General features: G+C 42.0%; 1 protein-coding gene across 3 annotated transcripts in view; it reads right to left on the bottom strand.

Moving 5' to 3' along the window:
• Nucleotides 1-319: 319 nt before the first annotated feature.
• The window catches only part of LOC102288626 (protein FAM126B), a 49,252-nt gene continuing 30,407 nt past the window's right edge, over nt 320-19,164 (bottom strand). Inside the window, exons 6-14 of one of the 3 annotated variants that reach the window (XM_042219170.1) lie at nt 17,056-17,136; nt 15,044-15,159; nt 12,354-12,449; nt 11,507-11,623; nt 9,452-9,539; nt 9,078-9,234; nt 8,818-8,838; nt 8,179-8,355; nt 320-4,678 (exon numbers count right to left, since the gene is read on the bottom strand). In XM_042219170.1, coding sequence (XP_042075104.1) covers nt 4,020-4,678; nt 8,179-8,355; nt 8,818-8,838; nt 9,078-9,234; nt 9,452-9,539; nt 11,507-11,623; nt 12,354-12,449; nt 15,044-15,159; nt 17,056-17,136 — 1,512 coding nt within the window. In that variant the 3' untranslated portion in view covers nt 320-4,019. The remainder of the gene's footprint in view (nt 4,679-8,178; nt 8,356-8,817; nt 8,839-9,077; nt 9,235-9,451; nt 9,540-11,506; nt 11,624-12,353; nt 12,450-15,043; nt 15,160-17,055; nt 17,137-19,164) is intronic. The other 2 variants (XM_042219171.1, XM_005918311.3) reach the window with 2 other exon arrangements.

Here is a 19,164-nt window from a genome sequence, read left to right as displayed (position 1 = left end):
TATATTGTAGATAATGGGTTATTCTGATGTATTTAAAATATTTATTTACTTGCATTTTTTTGATACAATGCTCTGCATTGTATACAGATATTATAATAAAGGATAGTCTTTTAAATTTAAATAAAGACTTCTCTTGCTCAAGACCACTTAAAAAACCCCACTTACAATAAAGTCTGGCTCATTTAAATGAAATGTAAAGCAATGACAGGTGACTTGAGACTTTTGCAGTTATATAGTGAAACCAAACTGGGTACTAAAACTGGAAGTAGTCATGTGATGTGTAATGATGAGTGTACTAAAGCACTCACACACAGTCAGATCCCTTACAGCACAATATTTATTCAACAATATACATTAATTTCTCTACATTTCAGACTTATGTTCATTTTTTTTATATTCATCTTGCTTCACCTTTGTACATTTATTTACAAGATTTAAAATAAGTCTTTCTCCATTTATATAACATCATTAGTACAGTGTAATCACATCATCCAGCAGCTTCCCTTGAAGCATTCATAATTGCTAATCTATTTAATACACCGACTGGCGTCTTTGAGCCACAGAGCAGCAAACTGACAGAAGGGCTCAACATGCACTCAGAGTCCAGGTGTCCATGGTCCTCTTAATTCACCCATGTAAGAGAAGTCGTTTGCTCTGTAGCACCACGGCAGGGTGTATAAACAGAATCTTTGAATGGTGACACTGTTGAGGTCTTGCACCTTTAAAAATCATCTTAAATGCATGTGGCCCCTCCCACCCGACGAGAATCGGCGAAAGCCCGTCCACCAAAATAAAAAATAAAAAGGAGAGGGTGGGGGAAATGTTGCATAGAATCAATTCTGATGTCAAGAACAGAAATTTTAGTGCTGCCATTTTTTTTTATTTTTTTTTTAAATGTGGCTTTCTGATAATCTCCTGAGACCTTCCAGACCCCATTTTATATATATCTATCTATATATATATTTTTGGTTTTAAAAAGAAAAAAATATAATAAATAGCTGTACCCTTTGACTTTAATAAAAAAAGTAGCATTGTGTTGGATGTGACATCCAACACAATGCTACTTTAAAAGAGACTAAAACCCTGCATTGAGTGTATTTGCACATAAATGGATGTCATTTCGATTACTATCTTGAGAGAGGTGGATGGATTAAAGTGCATTCTACTGTATGAAAACAAAGCCCACAGTTGTCACATGCAGGACAGGAAATGAACTTTATTTAAATAAAATATATTTTTTCCTTTATTGAAATTCAAATAGACTTAAGGATTTATAAGCTTATCTATGGCAGCTAAAATTTCCAGCCACAGTCAAACTTTAACGTTCATTTCCCACCCTGATCACATGCAAATAACACTGCGTACGCACACACTCCCACACACACACTCTCGGACATTTGTCACTCTGTGGCAGCGTGCAGCACCAAAGTGGCTGCTGGTACCCCTCAGGTGAGGGGGAGTCGTGTGAATGACAAGAACACGTTAACAGTTTAAAAAACAAAACAAAAACAAACAACAGCCAAAAGGTGCCACTCGACTCACAGCAAAATACAGTAAATGGGAAAACACGGCTCGCCGAGAGCCACACAGCACGATGACAGCAGACAGTGGACCAGGTGAGAGTGTGAACTGTAGCTACTCTCCTCTCTTCTTCATCCTCCACAGTCCAGTCCAGTTCAGGAGGAGGAGGAAGAGGATGTGAGGCCAAAGAGCTGACTACTGAGGCTTTTTGGCCTGAAATGTGTAAGGCTAAAGCACACACAGGACTCACTCAGGACCAGGAGCAGCAGCTGTGAGGGTTTCAAGCACAGGAGCACGAGCGTGTGGGATTTTCACTGCACACTGAACTGACCTTTATAAATATATATATATATATGCATATGTATATATATTAATCATTCATTCTCTTTTTAAACAAGCACTTGAGCAAAACATGGAAATGCAGTACAACCGCTTACTACAGTACACAGACGCTTCATATACTGCTTTTATATGTGAACAGCTATACTAAGTGATGATTTTTTTTTTTATTTATTTATTTTTTTTAAAATGGCAAATAAAGGTGAAGCTGCATCTAAGGGCACGTTGAACCATGTGTCTAGAGATCCCTTTTTTTAAAATTTTATTTTAAAATAAGAACAGCAGACAGGAGAAAAAAAAAGAAGGCATTTTTAAATTTAAGACATCCAAAGGAGGGGAAACCGAAAGTCCTTAAGGAGAGGATGCGTATCGGCACATCTGGCAAAGACTAGGACAAAACTCGGGTTTGGCTCACCGGGCATTTCATGCCAATGAAACAGCCGGCGCTTCGCAGGGCACTAAACATGCAGACAAGCACGCCGTGCTCAAATCCCTCAGCCCGGACAGGGGGTACTACAGAAGGCTAACGAGCACTGCACGCAGATGCAGCCGTTTCACAGCAGAGATCTAACTCCATGTATGTGATTGAAATTGCACTTCCAAAAAATAAAAATAAAAATCAAAGCAGGGCATTTTAGGGACTTAAAATAATAACCCAAATGAGACTGATTGATATATGACAGGAAAAAAAAAGAAGAAAAGCCTGACGGTTTTTGTTTTGCAGGTAAAAACTGCACATGATGGTACTCAACTGAAATGCAAGGCCAGGATATTCAGCCACACGAATGCGCACAAATCTTTACAGTGTCGTCACAGCTGCAGTGTGAAACCATTTGCAATCCTCCCAATTGGTCATCAGTCTGATTTTGAACCATTCTGCATTCTGATTGGGAGACACGTGTCTGAGTGGCAGGTGAACACACAATGAGGTAGAACAAAATGTTTTATAAGCATCCAATTAGAGCACAAAAACAGGCGGTCAGCAGTGACTGGTATACACCTCCAGAGGGCAGCACTTCACCAGCTCAGACATGACGCCAACACACAAGCTTTAACACAGACCTAAACGCTCACTAACGAGTGCTCTTAGACAGAAGGATCCATTGAGCGGTTTGAACCGCAAATTTAACATACAGTCAGCAAAAGTGTGCACGGTCCAATGCAGTTATTCATCGAGATTCAGATTTTAAACCAAACCGCAAGACAAAAGTCTTCCCATAGCTGCACAGTATTTATTTCTCTAGATTTAACCATTTAAAATCTCGGGGAAGGACAAAGCCTCGCCACCCTTCCAGTTTGGTTTTACAACAATCCTATTTGTTAGATTTTACAGATGAAATGAGAATTGTTTCTGTGACAAAAAACAGGTCATGGCCTTAACCCTAAAGAATCACTTGGGCCTGACAAACTACTGTCACACACACACACACAAAAAAGAAAACCCTTCTTTGGACTCTGATTTAAAACATTTAAAGATCTGTTATTCATAAAACTCTGTCGAATTAAAACAAAAAAACCCAAAAAACAGCAATTAACGAGGAAGATAATCAGCAAGAACGATTGCACGTGAGCCCCGGGAATGAAGGAGAAGGAATGAAGAGACAGACCAACCAAGTCCCCCACTCTTCTCCAAATGAGCGACGGTAAGTGTTATTGCTGATTCATTTTTGACTGATTCAGTCTGGAAAACGTAATAATCTGAAATGTCACGAATGACCTACAGCTAGCCTGAAATCCTTGCAGATCTCCTCTCGTCACAGCCTCCCTTTGAGGAGAGTTTCTATGTGGAATGCTCAGCTTGGCAGAGAGGAGGACGCAGTGACACGCTGGACTCTTACACTCGACCGTAGTTACAGCAGGAGCAGCCGGTCACGATTCACTACTTTTCACGTTGTTGTGCTGTCAGTGACTTCATCCACCCACGACGACAGCAGGTCTCAATTACAAATTTTAATGGATGTTTAACGGGGTGGAAACACAGCTCTGGAGATCTCAAATGTGTTTCAATTTCTTAGACACACACACACACAGACAGACGTACAGGTAGAAAGACGTCATAGTCGAGCTGTAGAGAGTCGCGGAGAAAAACTGCATGAATCTGTGTGTGTTATGTAGGTATTCGTGCGTGTGAGTGTGCGCGCCATTCCCTGCACTGGACGTTAGACCTGTGATATGATCTGCATGTTGAAGCTGGGGGAGCGTGACTGCTTGGTAAGAGGTGCTCCAGGAGACAGCAGGGCCTGAGCCTCCTCCGGCCTGAGCAGGTGTTCCTCCTGCAAACTGATGGTGGAGTGCCGGTGAGAACCCCCAGCTAGAAGCCCTTCCCTCTCAGAGCCTCCTGCCTCCTCGTGTTCCTCGCCATCGCCTCCGTTCAGGTTGAAATTCGTGCAGTCAAAGGACTTGCTGGAGGAGGTGCTGCCAGTCCTCACTAGCATGGGGCCCGCGGGGAAGCTCAGGTGCTTCTTTATGGGGCTCAGCTGGATGGCGTCCAAGTTGATGCTCGCTGGAGGCGACTGCTGCCTCTGTTGATGCCTCCTCGTGGCGGCCTGAAGATCCGCAGACAACTCTGCCTGTTTGTCTGTCTCCCGCTCCTTCTCCCGCTCCTTCTCCCGCTCTCGCTCCTTGTCCCGAGACAGTCGCGCAGTAATGGCTTTCTTGATGCTGCTCGTGCTGCTGTTCAGGCTGCCACCCCTGGGCCCCACGCTGCCGCCAAGCTTGGTGCCGCTGGGCTGGCTGCTGTTCGACGCCCCAGAGGAGAAACCCTCGTCTGGGTCGTTGATATTGAAGGAGTCCTCCCCGCCGCTCATGCCATCAGCGTCTGAATGTGACGATGAATGAACATAGACAGAAGCAAAACAAAAGCAAAGAGAAATGTGAGTGAAATCACAAAATGCTGAGCTGAGTATGACCTGACTGAGCAAAACTTTTACTCTCATTTTATAAAACCTTCCAAACACTTCATAACTGCAAAGTTTCATAATCTATAATCTCGTCCACATGTCACAGAAGTTGCTGCTCTGGCTCGTTAACACAAAGCCGTGTCTTCTAATTCTTATTTACAGTGTTGTCAAATGGCTTGTAAAAATTTTAGCAGTAATAATGACTATGATTAGATGATTAGAAATACTCCAAAATAAATTAGCAGACTTAATTAGTTCCCCTTCTAAAAGTGCAACACTTTACGCTCGACAGACTGTGCTTCTTCATTATCTCAGTCATTAAGCACCAAACAGAGGTTCAGTTCAATAGACTGCATAATGACCCTGAGCTCTGATCCTCTGATGTAACACAGATTGACTGAAATCTGACCAGCTGTTTGTTTGGGCAAAGTGAGAGTTCAATACCCTGGCTCAAAGAGCTGAGTTTTTTTTAAATCACAATATCAGAATACTTTATTGATCCCTGGGGGAAAATGCAATCATCAATAATCTATCAATAATATCAATAATCTATAGCCTAATAGGCACGATATTTGGATAAAGACCTAAAGATTAAAACATTTTTAATCCATTTGTATCCTCACTTTGAAAGCTGAAAAGGAAAAAAGATGATAAAGTGTTAGAAAAAAAGCAAGTTATTGACATACAGTATGCAGGGTAAAGGCTGTTAAAAGAAGAGAGATGATCAGCTGTCTCTCTCTGTCATGCATCGTTGGGACAAGCAGACCCGGATGACAGGGAAACCACAGACAGCACCAGAAAAAGGAATGCAGAAAACTGAGAAGAAAAAGGTCTGGACTGACATGCACATAACATGAGGAGAAGACACATGCTCTCCTGCCCCATCCCTCGTCTCTCTTGCAGCACTGGCCCAGCGGTCACGTGGTTGGCCGGCCGAGATGTGCCTGCCAATCTGTGGAAAGCGCTGATGCGAGTCCAAACACCTCGCCAGATCAATAGCCTTCCAGTTAGAGCTGACAGCCCGCGAGGCTTAATGAGCCAGTCTGCAAACCACCACAGGCCAACCCAGTCTCCCCCAAATGAAGAGTGGTATTGGTGATCTTTACCAACAAGGCTGCAGCCAGTGGTTTTTCCATGTTTTAGCCTTTTGACTACACTTTGCTTATGTCTGCTCATGCAACAGATTTATATACTTCCTGCCGGTTCCCAGTCATTTCAATGCGCTGTGAAATTTAGCCGGAAATAACTGAAATAACATATTTTGTATTTCAGTTTTTAAGTGGGGAGCATTTTAAAAACTCTTCAGGGTGCATTCAAGGTCAATCTGAGGAGCAGCAGTTTAAAGTAAACCAGCAAAAATCATTGCTTCTGCAGAAAAAAGAAAATACACATAACCCGCAATATAGCTGAGAGGGTCAGTGTTAGCTTTGCAATTCAAAACAAAAATAAAGGGAGGAAGTGCTACTTAGCATACAAACTATCCATATTTTCCCTGTAAAGTTCAATGCTTTGTTTATGTTTAAAAGTTAAATCGTTGGTCACATTATTAATGAGGATGAACTTTGTGCTTTGCATAACAGAAATTTGGTGTTACAAGCTAAAACAGCACTTTTCAATCCGTAGGCGAATTTCATCTGCAGAAGTTAAGCTCACTGCACATAAGCATCAGAGTTTGTATTATGTAAAATATAAACCAACATACAAAAGAAGTAAACTTTAACTATATAATGATCGTCACTAATGGAAGATTTGTCCAGTAGAAGGCATTATGGGTAACTGTGTTTTTACATACCTGCGTGTTTGATGAATTTTGACTACAGCAGTGTATATTTGAAAAAGGACCTGTTTTCCTACCATAAACAGAGTCCATACATATCAATAAATACACATAAGGAATTCTTCCTTAAGAGTCTTTGATGTTCTTCAGCAGCTCATATGTTCTGGTTACAACGCAGAACGTATGAGATAGGATCGCTTTAGAACTAAAGAGGACAGACATTAAAGATTTCTAATAAAGACGGATATTTAAATTCATTTTCTGATTGTTTTTAAAACCACAAAGTTTCGAAATAAACTAAAGCTCCTGCATCAGTCGGGCTCTTTTAAAAATCTGACATCATCAGTTCAGAGTTTTTAAAACTGCTCCCACCTCAGATTTAGCAATATTAAAATAGCACATTTTATACTTTTACTTTGAAGTGACCCGAGCTGAATGAATAATTTCCTCTAAGGAACTCAAAACAAAAAAGAAAAATGGTTGCGGTGCAAAGAATATGCTATAAGAAGTTTAAACATGCAAAGGCACAAGCAACTTTCTCTTTAATATGTGGCAGATTTCTATCTAACAAAATCATGATAAAGGATTCTTTCAGAGCGACGTTCGATGAAAACTCACTGGAAGAAGACGAGATGGCACTCAGACATACACTGACCACAAGCCAGGAAATGCGTCTGACGTTTCAAGATTTCTAAACGTTTATGAATGGAAATGGACACACATTTAAAGGATGCAAAATGGGCCTACAATCCCTGCTCGAAATAGTGGACTGACGACATTCAATTTATAACTTGGCCTTTTTTTCTGATAAGCTAAAAGATCCGACGTTTCTTGTTTGAGCAGAAATCACTGAAGCTTGCTGTAGCGTGTGCATGCAGGGCTTGTTTTCACTCACTGAGCTGGGGAAAAGAAATGCAACATAACGGAACACAAACTTAGGACAGAGTAAAGGTGCTGGACTAAGAAAAAAAGAAAAAAAGAAAACACCACAAACAAATCAGAGGTTCTCTTTCTGCAGGGAAGGGTGGTAGCAGCAGATGGGTGCTGCTGGCCTCACAGACCCAAAACTTAATGCTATCAAACACCTCAAGGGGCGAGTTCAGAAAGAAGATGCCAGATACTCTGAGCCCGTTTTGTAAAACTGATGCATATTCCCCGTCAAAGCTGTAGAAAATATAAATCAATAAACCCAATTATCAAACAGGGAGAGTTTGGAAAGCGCAGAGTAGAAGGTCAAGCTGGACACTAAACATGCTCAGTGAGTGACAAGGGTGGCAGTTTAATGTTGAAGGCATGATGAGGGGAAGAAAGAGAGAACATGACATGACGACAGGCCCATGCAGAACGGCCACTAGCCAACCACACTTCCTTCAAACCCAGAATAGGCGACTCTTCCACTCTTAAATGAGGCAAAAACATAGCAAAGGTTTTGCATTAGAGGGGTTGTTGGCTGAGGGTCTTATAAGACTGGATGAGTTAGTATACTCTGGGGAAGTGAAGAGGCAGCCACAATGGAAAGGGCAGAGTTAACCGCCTCAAGCCGAGAAGGGGTAGTAGGAGGAGGGTTGGGATGATACAGATCGAAGGGGGCACCTCCTCCTGAGACCCGCCCTGCTCTGAGCGTCCGCCCCCGTCCCCTACCCTCGAGAGTGATGGGGGGAATGATGCTGCTGCTGCTGCTGCGGTGGCTGTGTTGCCGCCCTCCTCTTTCCTCTTTAGCCGTGGGATCCCAGTGGGTGCGGTGGCGGTGTTGGTGCTGGGCGAAGCTAGGATTGACGATGAGGCTCAACTCTGCATCGGTTGAGTAGTCAAAACAATCTGGGAGTCAACAACACAGATGAGGAAATGTGTCGCTTTAGTAGCAGCAAGCTTCAATCAATTCGGGCCTCATCATAGCCAGAGCAGGCCTAACTACTGTCTCTAAATTCACGGGTAGATCACAAGATATGGAAAAAATAGGAACTACCCCATAAATACTTGGTAAAATGGAGACAGTAAAAACTACAGGCACCATTTCGCTCTTCATCTTAACCAGTGAAACAAAGCACGTAATAGACAGGACAAGCAAAAACAGAGAAAAGAAAAGGAAAAAAAGAGCAATAAGGAGCAGTGAGTGGCACAAACACTGCAAACACAGACTATATGACCACAGTTGCATACAATAACTGACATGAAACACCATTTAGATGATGCTAATGGTGTAACTGAAGTACAGAGGAAACAGGTTTTCTTCTCACTGGAAAGGGGGGAAAAAAAACACCAGAGAAGTCATTTTCTCACCAAATAGCTCCTTCTTGCGGGCTTTTATAGATCAAGGAAAAAAGTAATAACCTGTAAGATTACAGTTTAAATCATAACCATGCACTTGCTTAACTTTCTTCTTCAAACTATCCTCAAGTGCTACGGATAATTCATGAGGTTGATGAAAGGGCGGGAAGAAAAAAAAAGTAATCTACTCTGCGTCCAGATTTACTTCCTGCACTGCGGCCTGGCTCGCGTTCCTGTGTGCTGCAGCCAAGATGGCAGATTTTAAGTCTCACCCTCTCTCTTCCAGCGGTGGCGTCGTATCGAGGCGGTGGTGATGGCCGAGATTGATATACGGCTGATGGTGGGCGTCACCTCCACCTGCAGCACCTTGCGGCCCCGCGGTGCGTCGGGAGCGCTTTCCGGCAGTGAGTTTTTCATGGCGTTCCCCAGCTGAAGTCGACACATGCACAGGTGCAGATCAATAAACAATTAAAGGAGCAAAGCCAGGAGGTATAACAAGATTTAAAGCCTGGTTATGGTTCGAATTTGAGGACAAACAAACAAAAAAAAGGCAGATCAAAGCCATTATTTTACTTCATGGTTTTTATTTTGTCTCGGGATTTAATTATAGACAGGTGGGAGTTTACTGCTGTGCTGCAGGTCTTACCAGGAGAGGCTGGGAGTAAAGCTCCAGCTGGGCTCGGTACAGAATGTCCTCCAGAGCTTCTCGCCCCATCTCCCACTCTCCATTGTATCTGCAAATCACAACAAAAGACACACACACCGGCATTTAACAATGTCATGCTGCGAGCCTATCTGGAATGTCTCACAAGGTGCCTTGACGTCTGAATCATATCCTCTAATCTATTATCAGTTATTTAGTAATGCCTGCAGCTACAGCGAGGGTGTGGTGGATAACTTGGGCACGTATCTAAACAGAGGGATTATACTCTCTGTCACGCTGTTGAAATGCAAGAAAATAGGCTGAATTTTTTTCCTCGCAGTGAAATAAAATATAAAGCATTTAGAAAAGCAAACTTTATGTCACACATAAATGGTTTTCACAGTTACTAAATAGAATACTGGCATATTAATAGCTGCTAATTTGTGTAAAATTGTGTAAATGCAGGGATATAGACACATTAACAAATTCCAACTGAAAATCAGCAAAGACTGATAAACATGAATTTAACTTAGAACAGAAAATGTCCCATAAATACTGAATCTTATCTTTGCAGAGCAAGATACTGCAAGATACTACCTGGACTGATGACCATGAAAAAAAAAGTACTATGGAAATAATAAATTAAAATTGCAAAAACACCAGGAAGTGAATGGCTGAACTCTTTGATGTGGTCCTGCAAATGCAACAGTCATGCGAGCAGGGACAAATGTTCTGGGCTTCCTTTTAGTCTTAAGATCAAAAGAAATGGGATGAATGGGCAGGTAAAACAGACTCTGTGATGTTCACGAGGCTGAAAATTACTCTACAGTAGAATAAATTTCCAATCTGAACAGCACAAGTGAACGCTGTTTCTGTTTGTGATGTTCTGATATCCCAGCGCATTTTGCTTCCTCTCTCGGCATTAGCGGCCATATTAACCTAAATCCCAGACTGTCCTCAGCTAGTGCCAAGTGTGAAGCTTGGATTCATGTTCATCTGGCCTTCACGTGAGTGAGCACTGAGGTGACCTATGGTAGGGATTACTAAAAAGGCCATTATTTTCTGTCATCTAAACTCACACTCACACACAGCCCTTTTTTTTCTCTCTTTTTTTTGTGCATCGCCTGCTCCAACCTCCTGATTTCTGCTCTGCATCCTCATGGAGGTGATGAGGCAGAATGCATGCTCATCCTCTCCCAACCGCTCTGCTACACCACTACTGCAACAGTAGTGATTCCAGTCACCATCGTATCAGGATATCCATATCTGAGGACTTGCTGTCATCGAGGAGCTATAATCAGCTTTGCAATGACTGTCCTCATAGGGGATGAAATCACCTGCTTCCACAATGCGCTGCTGATGTAATCGCTCTCTACAGTGGGTAGCTTCTGCCCTTGGTGGCGCACTAGCATATGCTGCGAGGAGAATTTCTGCAGCAGCTCATGGCAAATTAGAATCAAGAAGACCCTCATTAGCAATGTTCCAGTGGCAAAAACAACATTATGTTGTGTTGCCCACAACGAGCAGCTGGCTACAGCCACAATAAATACAGAATCTCTTTTCAGCTTCATTTACACCATTCGCTTCAGACTGCTCTCAGAGCAGTAAGGTGGTTGCAGCTCTGGAGGTAGATCGGGTCAGCTACTAATCAGAAGTCGAGTGTTTTTTTGTTGGAAAAGGTCAACAGACATATGGGTTTGTTTACTAGTCAGAGGGTTAGTAGTTTGATCCCAGACTCCTCCAGTCAGCATAAAGAAATGCCTTTGGGCAAGAAACTGGACCCCAAACTGGACCTGATGCATTGATCCTTCATGAAAGTCAACCAAAACCGATTCTGGCTGTAGTAGATAGCTAAAAAGCTCTAAAGCCAGCTCAAGACTAAAAATAGAGCTGAAAATAAGTGATAATGTTCCTTTATAACAACAGCATGTGTATATTGCATATATAACAAGTGATGATGCATGAAACTTGTTTCTGCAGCCGTGGAACTGCCAAAAAATCATAATATAATGAAATAAGCAAAAACCGAAACACTTTTCCTGCTTTAAAGACACGTACATGGCATGATACACTGCAGACAGCATCTGCACCATGAACTCAGGGTCCAACAGCACTCGGTTGCAAGGTTCCCTCCAAAGCTTCTGCTGTTGCCGCGGGAAGCCGCATACACACAACCTGTGAATAGAGATTTTTACTGGTTAAACAACATCCCTTTAACCTCTGCGGAAAGCAAACATCAGATAAGATGAGGCTAAATGGGAAGAACTACTAAAGGAAACATCAGACACTTCCTGAGGAAACACATCAAACACTGAGTGAGGGGAACAAAATCTGAACTTCTTGAGACTCGCAGAAGGTTAGGCAAGGTCAGCCAGCAGGGCGCTCACGTCTTTACTGTGAGGCTAAACTGAAAGAGTGAGTGCCGTTCTCGTGCTCTGAAGTCTTCACAGTCACAGTTTGCCATCTGTCTAGACTAGACTGAGCTTGCTTCAGGCGTTGTCTGTCTGATCGGTCACAGTAGGCAGCGATTCATATCCTGAATCGTCTACATGCTGCGGTGGAATAATTATCTGCATCATATTGTAAATTCCACATTGATCCTTTCTCCTTAGGGCGTCTCAGTGTTTCCAAAATAGACAGATGGAGACAGGTATCCAGCAGTAAGGTTTTTGATTGGCCAAAAGCACAGTCAGTTCAACTCATTTCAAATAAAACTGCATTTATCAAATCCTCCTGCAAAGATGGCAGTCTGTACTGAGATATGGTTACACGGTCTATGAGGTGTTTTAATCCTAATTTCTGGAAAGCAGGTAATACAAAAAATGTGTCATTGCAGAGGCTGGTTATCACTTGGGTGGAGAAAATGCAAAACAAAAGAAGGTACACGCGTTTTTGTTTTTCTTACCGTGAGCTCATCCTACAGACTGACTGATAGGAAGAAAGGGGCATGTAGACCACAGCAGAGTTGTAGCAGAGCATGAGGAAACACAGCACCTCAAACCTGCAACCAAAAACACACTGTTAATGGAGTCTAATCAACTTAGTCCAAAAAAAAAAGTTGGGAAAAAAGGAAACATCACTTTTAATCAATATCATACCTTTAAAGTATGACACTTTCACTGAGAACAATTATGCAGCGTGGTTCAAGCAATTTATCAACTCTATGAAGTGTTAAACAGTCTGCTTGCCTAAGCACTTTTGTGCATTGTCAGCCAGTGTGCCGCTTGTAGATGCATAGCCTTACATACTGCAGTAATCGCCCTTAAGCTCTCCACAGACTTCTTATCAATGATGCAGAATCAGTGACACTAAAGATTTAAGTCATCTTGAACTCATAGTGGATAGCATACTTGTTGCTGCGGGTTCACCCAGTAAAGAGATTATTGTTAAAATATTTGGCAAACCTACGCAACTCAGAAGCTTTGACAGAGAGGGGCCAAGATTATACTAGCTTCTGGGCACAAGCACGGACAGTTGTGTACAAATAGTTTCTCCTGGAGGACACATGGAGTAGATGGTCCATTTTAATGTAGAGCAACATGGACACACACAACTGTCGGACACAAAGCCTCGCTTTACCCAGTGATGGCAAAATTTACATCACTAGGAGTCATGCATAAAACTAAAGAGGGTGGCGCTGTAGAACACACAGGTGAGGTTTGGGTAGTATATGTACAAATTACTAATGAAGTCACTGAAAAGCAACTGTAGCATAAGTTCTGTGGGGGAAAGTGCTCTTCCAGCTAGAAGTTATGGCAAAGGCTGATCAGGCCCACATGTAAGCGTGACAAATGGAGCAGTTCTTATATATATAGCTTTTCTACTGTAATTGACCACTCAAGGCACTTTCATACAACTTGCCTCATTCACCCATTCATATGGGCACTTTTTATTTTCTTAAATGGAAGTGCTTTCTATCCAACTTTCACACACATTCTTACGAGCAACTTGGAGCCCAAGGATGATTGGCACGCAGACTGGAACAGACAGGGGATCGAACCACCAACCTTTATAGGGGACCTGCTCTACCTCCTAAGCCACAGCCACCCCAAACAACAACACAGAAACTGTGAATTATTTAATACAAAAATTTCCATGACAACAACTCATCCGTGACCCTCTGTGTTGTGACAAAACTGTTTGATAGTTGTTTAAAAAAAATAGAGAGAGAGAATAAAAAGTTGGTGGTACTCAAATGGAATCGATACAGAACTCTCCCTTTGTTATTATTAGCCTTCAGCTTCCATATAGCATACTTTATTTCCTTAAGTGCATATTGAGGGAGGACAATGAGGAAGCCCTTGAATCTAAGTGGCCTAACTGAGTCTGTGTGCAAGGTGGATGTAAATTGCTTGGTGCTAGATCATTGCTACAGTGCTACATCAGTAGCACTGAGCTGGCACCTCTCGGGAGCTTTGAGCCTTCTTCTCATAAACACTATCTCACGCCCAACTCAACAAATGGATTTCCAGATAAGCTAAGAGGCTTGGTCCTGCTGAAAACCATTAAGTATATTTATGAGGCTCTGTGTTTATGGAAACCAGGGGGCCACCCTGCTCTGGAAAACACTAAAGATGATGAGTGTTATCTGTGCTTCCCCTAGATTATTTGCTATGGTGGTGTGACAAAACGTTAGCCCCCTTCCTTCCCCTGCCCGACCAAAATTACTCCAAGCGTGCATTGACGATTCAGTTAAGCTCAGAGTTCATGATTCAACAATAAGAAAGAAACTGGCAAAACTGGATTCCATTTCTGCCAGTTTCTTTCTTATCAAGGACAAAACCGCTGCTGACCAAAAAGAAGACAAAAGCTTGTCTCACTTTTGTCAAGAAACATCTTGATGATCCCCAAGACTTTTGTCCCATTAAATCTGGTATTTCAGGAAAGGAACATCATACCAACAGTGAAACATGGTAGTGGTAATGTGATGGTTTGGGGCTGTTTTGCTGCCTCAGGACTTGGAAGACTTGCTGTGGTAAATGGAACCATGAATTTTGCTATCTAAGAAAACATCCTCAAGGAGAATGTCTGCCCATCTGTTCGGTTGTGCAGCAGGACAATGATCCAGAACACATTAGCAAGTCCACCTCTATGGCTTAAGAAAAACAAAATGAAGAGTTTGGAGTAGCCTAATCAAAGTCCTGACCTGAATCTGATTGAGATACTGTGGCATGACCTTAAAAAGGTAGTTCATATGAAAAATCAGGAAGGGGGCAAATACTTTTTCACACCACTGTATATGTCACGGGCATTTATTTATATCTGCTCATTCTATTGCTTCATTTCTATGCAAAGATCACCATAGCAGCATAAAGTATTTTAGAGCCAAAAAAGCTTTCAGACCTGCCAAGTCTGGCCAGAGGAGGCTGGGCGAGCATCAAGGCTTACGATCTGATCATCTTAAAAAGGTTTTATAGATGGTGTACAATAAATAAAGTATTTTATTAATGAAAATAAATTAGTCAAAGTTTGATTCAGTATGGCGAGTTGCACCTTGAAAGACCTCTACCACTGCCACTGCCCCCAATTGAACAAACAAGGATCTCAGTGTGTATAAACTACAGCTAAACATCTAATCTAAATCTAAATCAGTACCTGTTCTGCGCAGTGAAGGTCTCTCTCTGAGGATGGAGGCCGCTGTACACCACTCTGATCAGGTCATGTTGACAGAGCGCTCCCTCTGTCAGTGCCATTGACCCCAGGCTAGAAGGCTATAAAGAAAAACAGTTCATTAAACATTTCCCAGCTGTGGCACCTTTATAGCATGACAGTAAATGATAAATGGCCCTTTTCTTTGTTTAAATGGAAAACTATAACGAAACTTTGTGGAAACGTGTTGAGAAAAATGAAAGAACCAGACTAGGTTTACATGTCACAAAAACAAACTGTGGGGACTGTAGAGACAAAGTAATCCAGCTTGTTCATGGCCTGATGTTGTAATTTTTGTTGTTTTGTTTCATTCTCTTTATTTTTATTATACAAAAGAAAGTAAGTATTAACAAAAATTACCCGAGTTAAATTTGTTCATGTATTAGTTCATACATATCATGACAGAAAGCATGACTACTGAACAGTCGGTAAAGCCAATGACTCCTTATTTGACCATTTCATTAAATACATCATATACTTAAATGGATCAAATCAACAAAACTTGTTCAAAAAGAATTGTTTTTGAATTCTCTTTAGCTAAAAACTCTGAAGGGCACCAGAAATCCTGCAATATTGTGGGGAAAAAAATTCTATAAACAGAGCACTTGTGCATTCATGATCTTGTCATCATACTGATCATAAGACAAGACAGCAGAATTTGCTGTGTGGATCTGCTGTGTAGTTTCGCTGACCAAAACCCAAAGCCTTCAACCTCAATTACACAACATGAATTACCATGTCACGTGGCCTTAAGGATCGTTTTATATCCTCAGCAATGTGACTGCTATACGGTCTGACAATTTTAACTTCCTATTTTAATCCTTGCCGTGTTACAGATCTGATATCTCTAGGTTACCATAAGCACAGAGGATAAACTGAATAACCAAGGTGTATTTCGCTGTCCAGCACTGTGTCATTCCAGAGACAAGCTAAGGTATTCAGGTTAACAAACAAAGTCATCTTAAATCTTCATGTTGAAATAAAAAGAGGAAGAGGTAACGACCGAGTGCGTGGCCTCTTTGGCTATGTCCAAGTGAGGATGTGTCACAAGGCCATTTTATTCTGATGGTGTGCAGACCAAAAGTCACCTCTAAATTGAATTGATATTCTGTCCTAGGTATCTTGTGTGACACTGAGCAGAGAAGGCGAGGCAGTGGCGCTGAGAAAAAACAAAAAGCAAGTGAGCGGAGTGTATGCTAATGCTGGAGGCCAAGGGATAAGGCCACGTGACGTGCAGAGCCGTACTACAGCTGAGGAAGCTTGTTGTGACACACACACACACACACACACACACACACACACACACACACACACACACACACACACACACACACACACACACACACCTCCATGCTTTCTTCACTCTCTCAGCATGGAGGATAGAGCCTTTCAAGCTTATAATTACAGCAATAAATCGCCCTCAGCACATGCTACACACTCAAGTCTCATCAACACTCACACGCACAACTCAGAGACAAGCACCTACTGAGGGCTGTCACTCTGTGCTATGAGGAGTAAAAAAGGCTCTAAAATCTGGCTATGAGCTGCCAGTAAACAGTCGGTATGTCCTTTAAAACCTCTTGGTAATGGAATTCCAGGTCAAAGCAACAGTCAATACTGTGTCTGTTGTAGCAGACAGGTCAGCGTTTGCACGAAGCCAGCGTGACCGTGACAGCAACTAAAAGCGACTCAAACAAAAAATGAACGAAAGTTGAAATGCTCTCATTTAAAAATCAAAGAAATCGACAAGTGCATAGATTGTTAAATCTTTTCTTATTAGATTTTTGAAAGACACAGATCTGGCAGAGAGGGACTAACACATACAGACAGCTAACCCCTCAAGGTGATGTTAATGAAAAAAAGACCTGCAGTGCTGGGATGTTGAACTGCCACCTTCTAAATAGCTATTTAAGTAAGTCCTTCTGCAACTTGCAGAGCTGCAGTGAAGAGAGGCTTACCTCATGATATATCGATGGTTTGGAGAGAGATGGAATAGTGAAGGAAAGGAGCTTGCTGTTGCCATCTTTGTCCACGATTTCCTGCAAACCCAAAGAAACAGAGAAGGTGTGTTACTGAAGGAATGCAGGTTTGCATTTGAAACAATGATTCTGATACTGTGAGGTGGGCCTGCTCTGTGGGACATCCACAACCTTTTTTTTTTTTTTTTTTTTAAATCAGCTACAGAATTAGGTATATCATATAAAATTTGAAAACCACTAAGAACAGCCTTGTACACAGTTAGAAATAGCTTGATCTTTGTGGCATAGTGCAGTATCCTGCTGGAAGCAGCCATCAGAAGATGGGTACACTGTGGTCATAAAGAGATGGACAATGTCAGGAAAGCCAACAAGGTCCAAACTGTGCCAAAAAATATCTTCCACTCTATTACACCAGCAGCAGCCTTAATACAAGACAGGTGGATCCCTGCTTTTCATGTCGTTTACTCTAAACTCTGGCCCTACAGTCTGAATGTTGCAGCAGAAATCAGGACTTATCAGACCTGGCAACATTTTTCCAGTCTTCTATTGTCCAGTTCTGGTGAATTGTAGCCTCAGTCCGTTCTTAGTGGAGACAGAACGGACACCTAGTGTGATCGCCTGCTGTTGCAGTCCATCTGTTTCAATGTTCAACATGTTGCATGTTCAGAGATGCTTCTCTGCATACCTTTCTTTTAATGAGTGGTTATTTGAGTTTGTGTTGCTTTCATGTCATTCTGAAGCAACCTACAATGCCGGTCACTGCATAGTTTCTCTTTTTCTGAGCATGTAAACACTAGAGATGGTTGGGTGGGAAAATCCCAGCTGTTTCTGCAATACTCAGACCAGCCGTATGACATCAAAAACGCCAAAAGTGTCACATTCAGAGTCACTTAAATCACATTGTTCCACATCCTGGAACAATGTGATTTAAGCACATTTAAGCAGGTCATCTTCATCATTTCTACATGCCCAAACGCTGCCATGTGATTGGCTGATTAGATATTTGTAAGCAACTGAACATGTGTACTTAAAGAAGAGGCTGATGAGTGTATATTAAGCTTGTAAATGTGATTTTTTTTTTTCCCTCTGTGGTGGTTAAGGTGCAAACATTTATCAGTACTGTTGTAGAACCGCCTATCACGCACGCGGTTAAGCCTGGTGTTCGTCTATTCTGCTGGCAGATTAAATGTCACTGCCAGAACCGGTGCCACTCAATTCCAATTTCACACTGTGATGGGTTACACAAAGATTAACGCTTCCCTGAGAATGATGCCATTTCTACAAGTAAGACCTGATTATCTGTGTTCCTGATATATATTAAAAAGAGGAAAAAAATAAACATTTACGGATGTACATGAGAACATTTGTGAAAATTTCTCATTTCCCAGATTTACCCTGAAATTCAATTATGAGCAGCTCAATAGGACTCAAGTGGCTATTACATGTGAGCATGACGGACACTGTTAACAGAACGAGTAAAGTTGAGACAACTTTTCTTGTTTCAGTTTGATCTCTCGCCCCATCCCCTTTACACTAATCAAAGTGGTGAGCTTTTCTGGTTTTTCAGACAATCTTTCTTATCTGCACTTCTCCTTGAATTTGTTGTTGATTCATGCCTTGGTGTGCCCTTCACTGGGTAACAGTACATCTCTGAATATCTGCGGCGACTGCTGAAAGCAAGGCTGTTTATCAAGGAGAAGTCATCGCTGAAGACAGGCAAGATGTCAATGAGCACGAGCAGTATGTACCTATGCGTGTGTGTGTGTGTGTGTGTGTGTGTGTGTGTGTGTGTGTGTGTGTGTGTGTGTGTGTGGGGTGAGTGGTATAGACTGAGGGATGAATTATGCATGGGTATACCCTTAGCTCTGCTGGCTGTCATGGAGCTCTTTCTATTGATATCTCAAGCTCTTAGCACATTTCCCCAGGGGTGTTTCCTGGTGATGCAATCTATCTGCGCTCGTCCCATTATCCAGGGTTTTCCCTGTAGGTCGTCTTTCAAGTCAACAGACGTTCAACCTTAACAATGTTTCACTTGTATTAGATCTAAAGCACCTGTGATTTCCATTTAAAAAATGCACTTTCCCACAT

The sequence above is a fragment of the Haplochromis burtoni genome, unplaced genomic scaffold (genome assembly GCF_018398535.1).
Source record: "Haplochromis burtoni strain Fernald_Lab_line unplaced genomic scaffold, NCSU_Asbu1 Contig_29, whole genome shotgun sequence".
Classification (NCBI taxonomy): domain Eukaryota; kingdom Metazoa; phylum Chordata; class Actinopteri; order Cichliformes; family Cichlidae; genus Haplochromis; species Haplochromis burtoni.
Note: the sequence above shows the minus strand (reverse complement) of the source record. Positions and strands in the feature narration are given on the sequence as shown.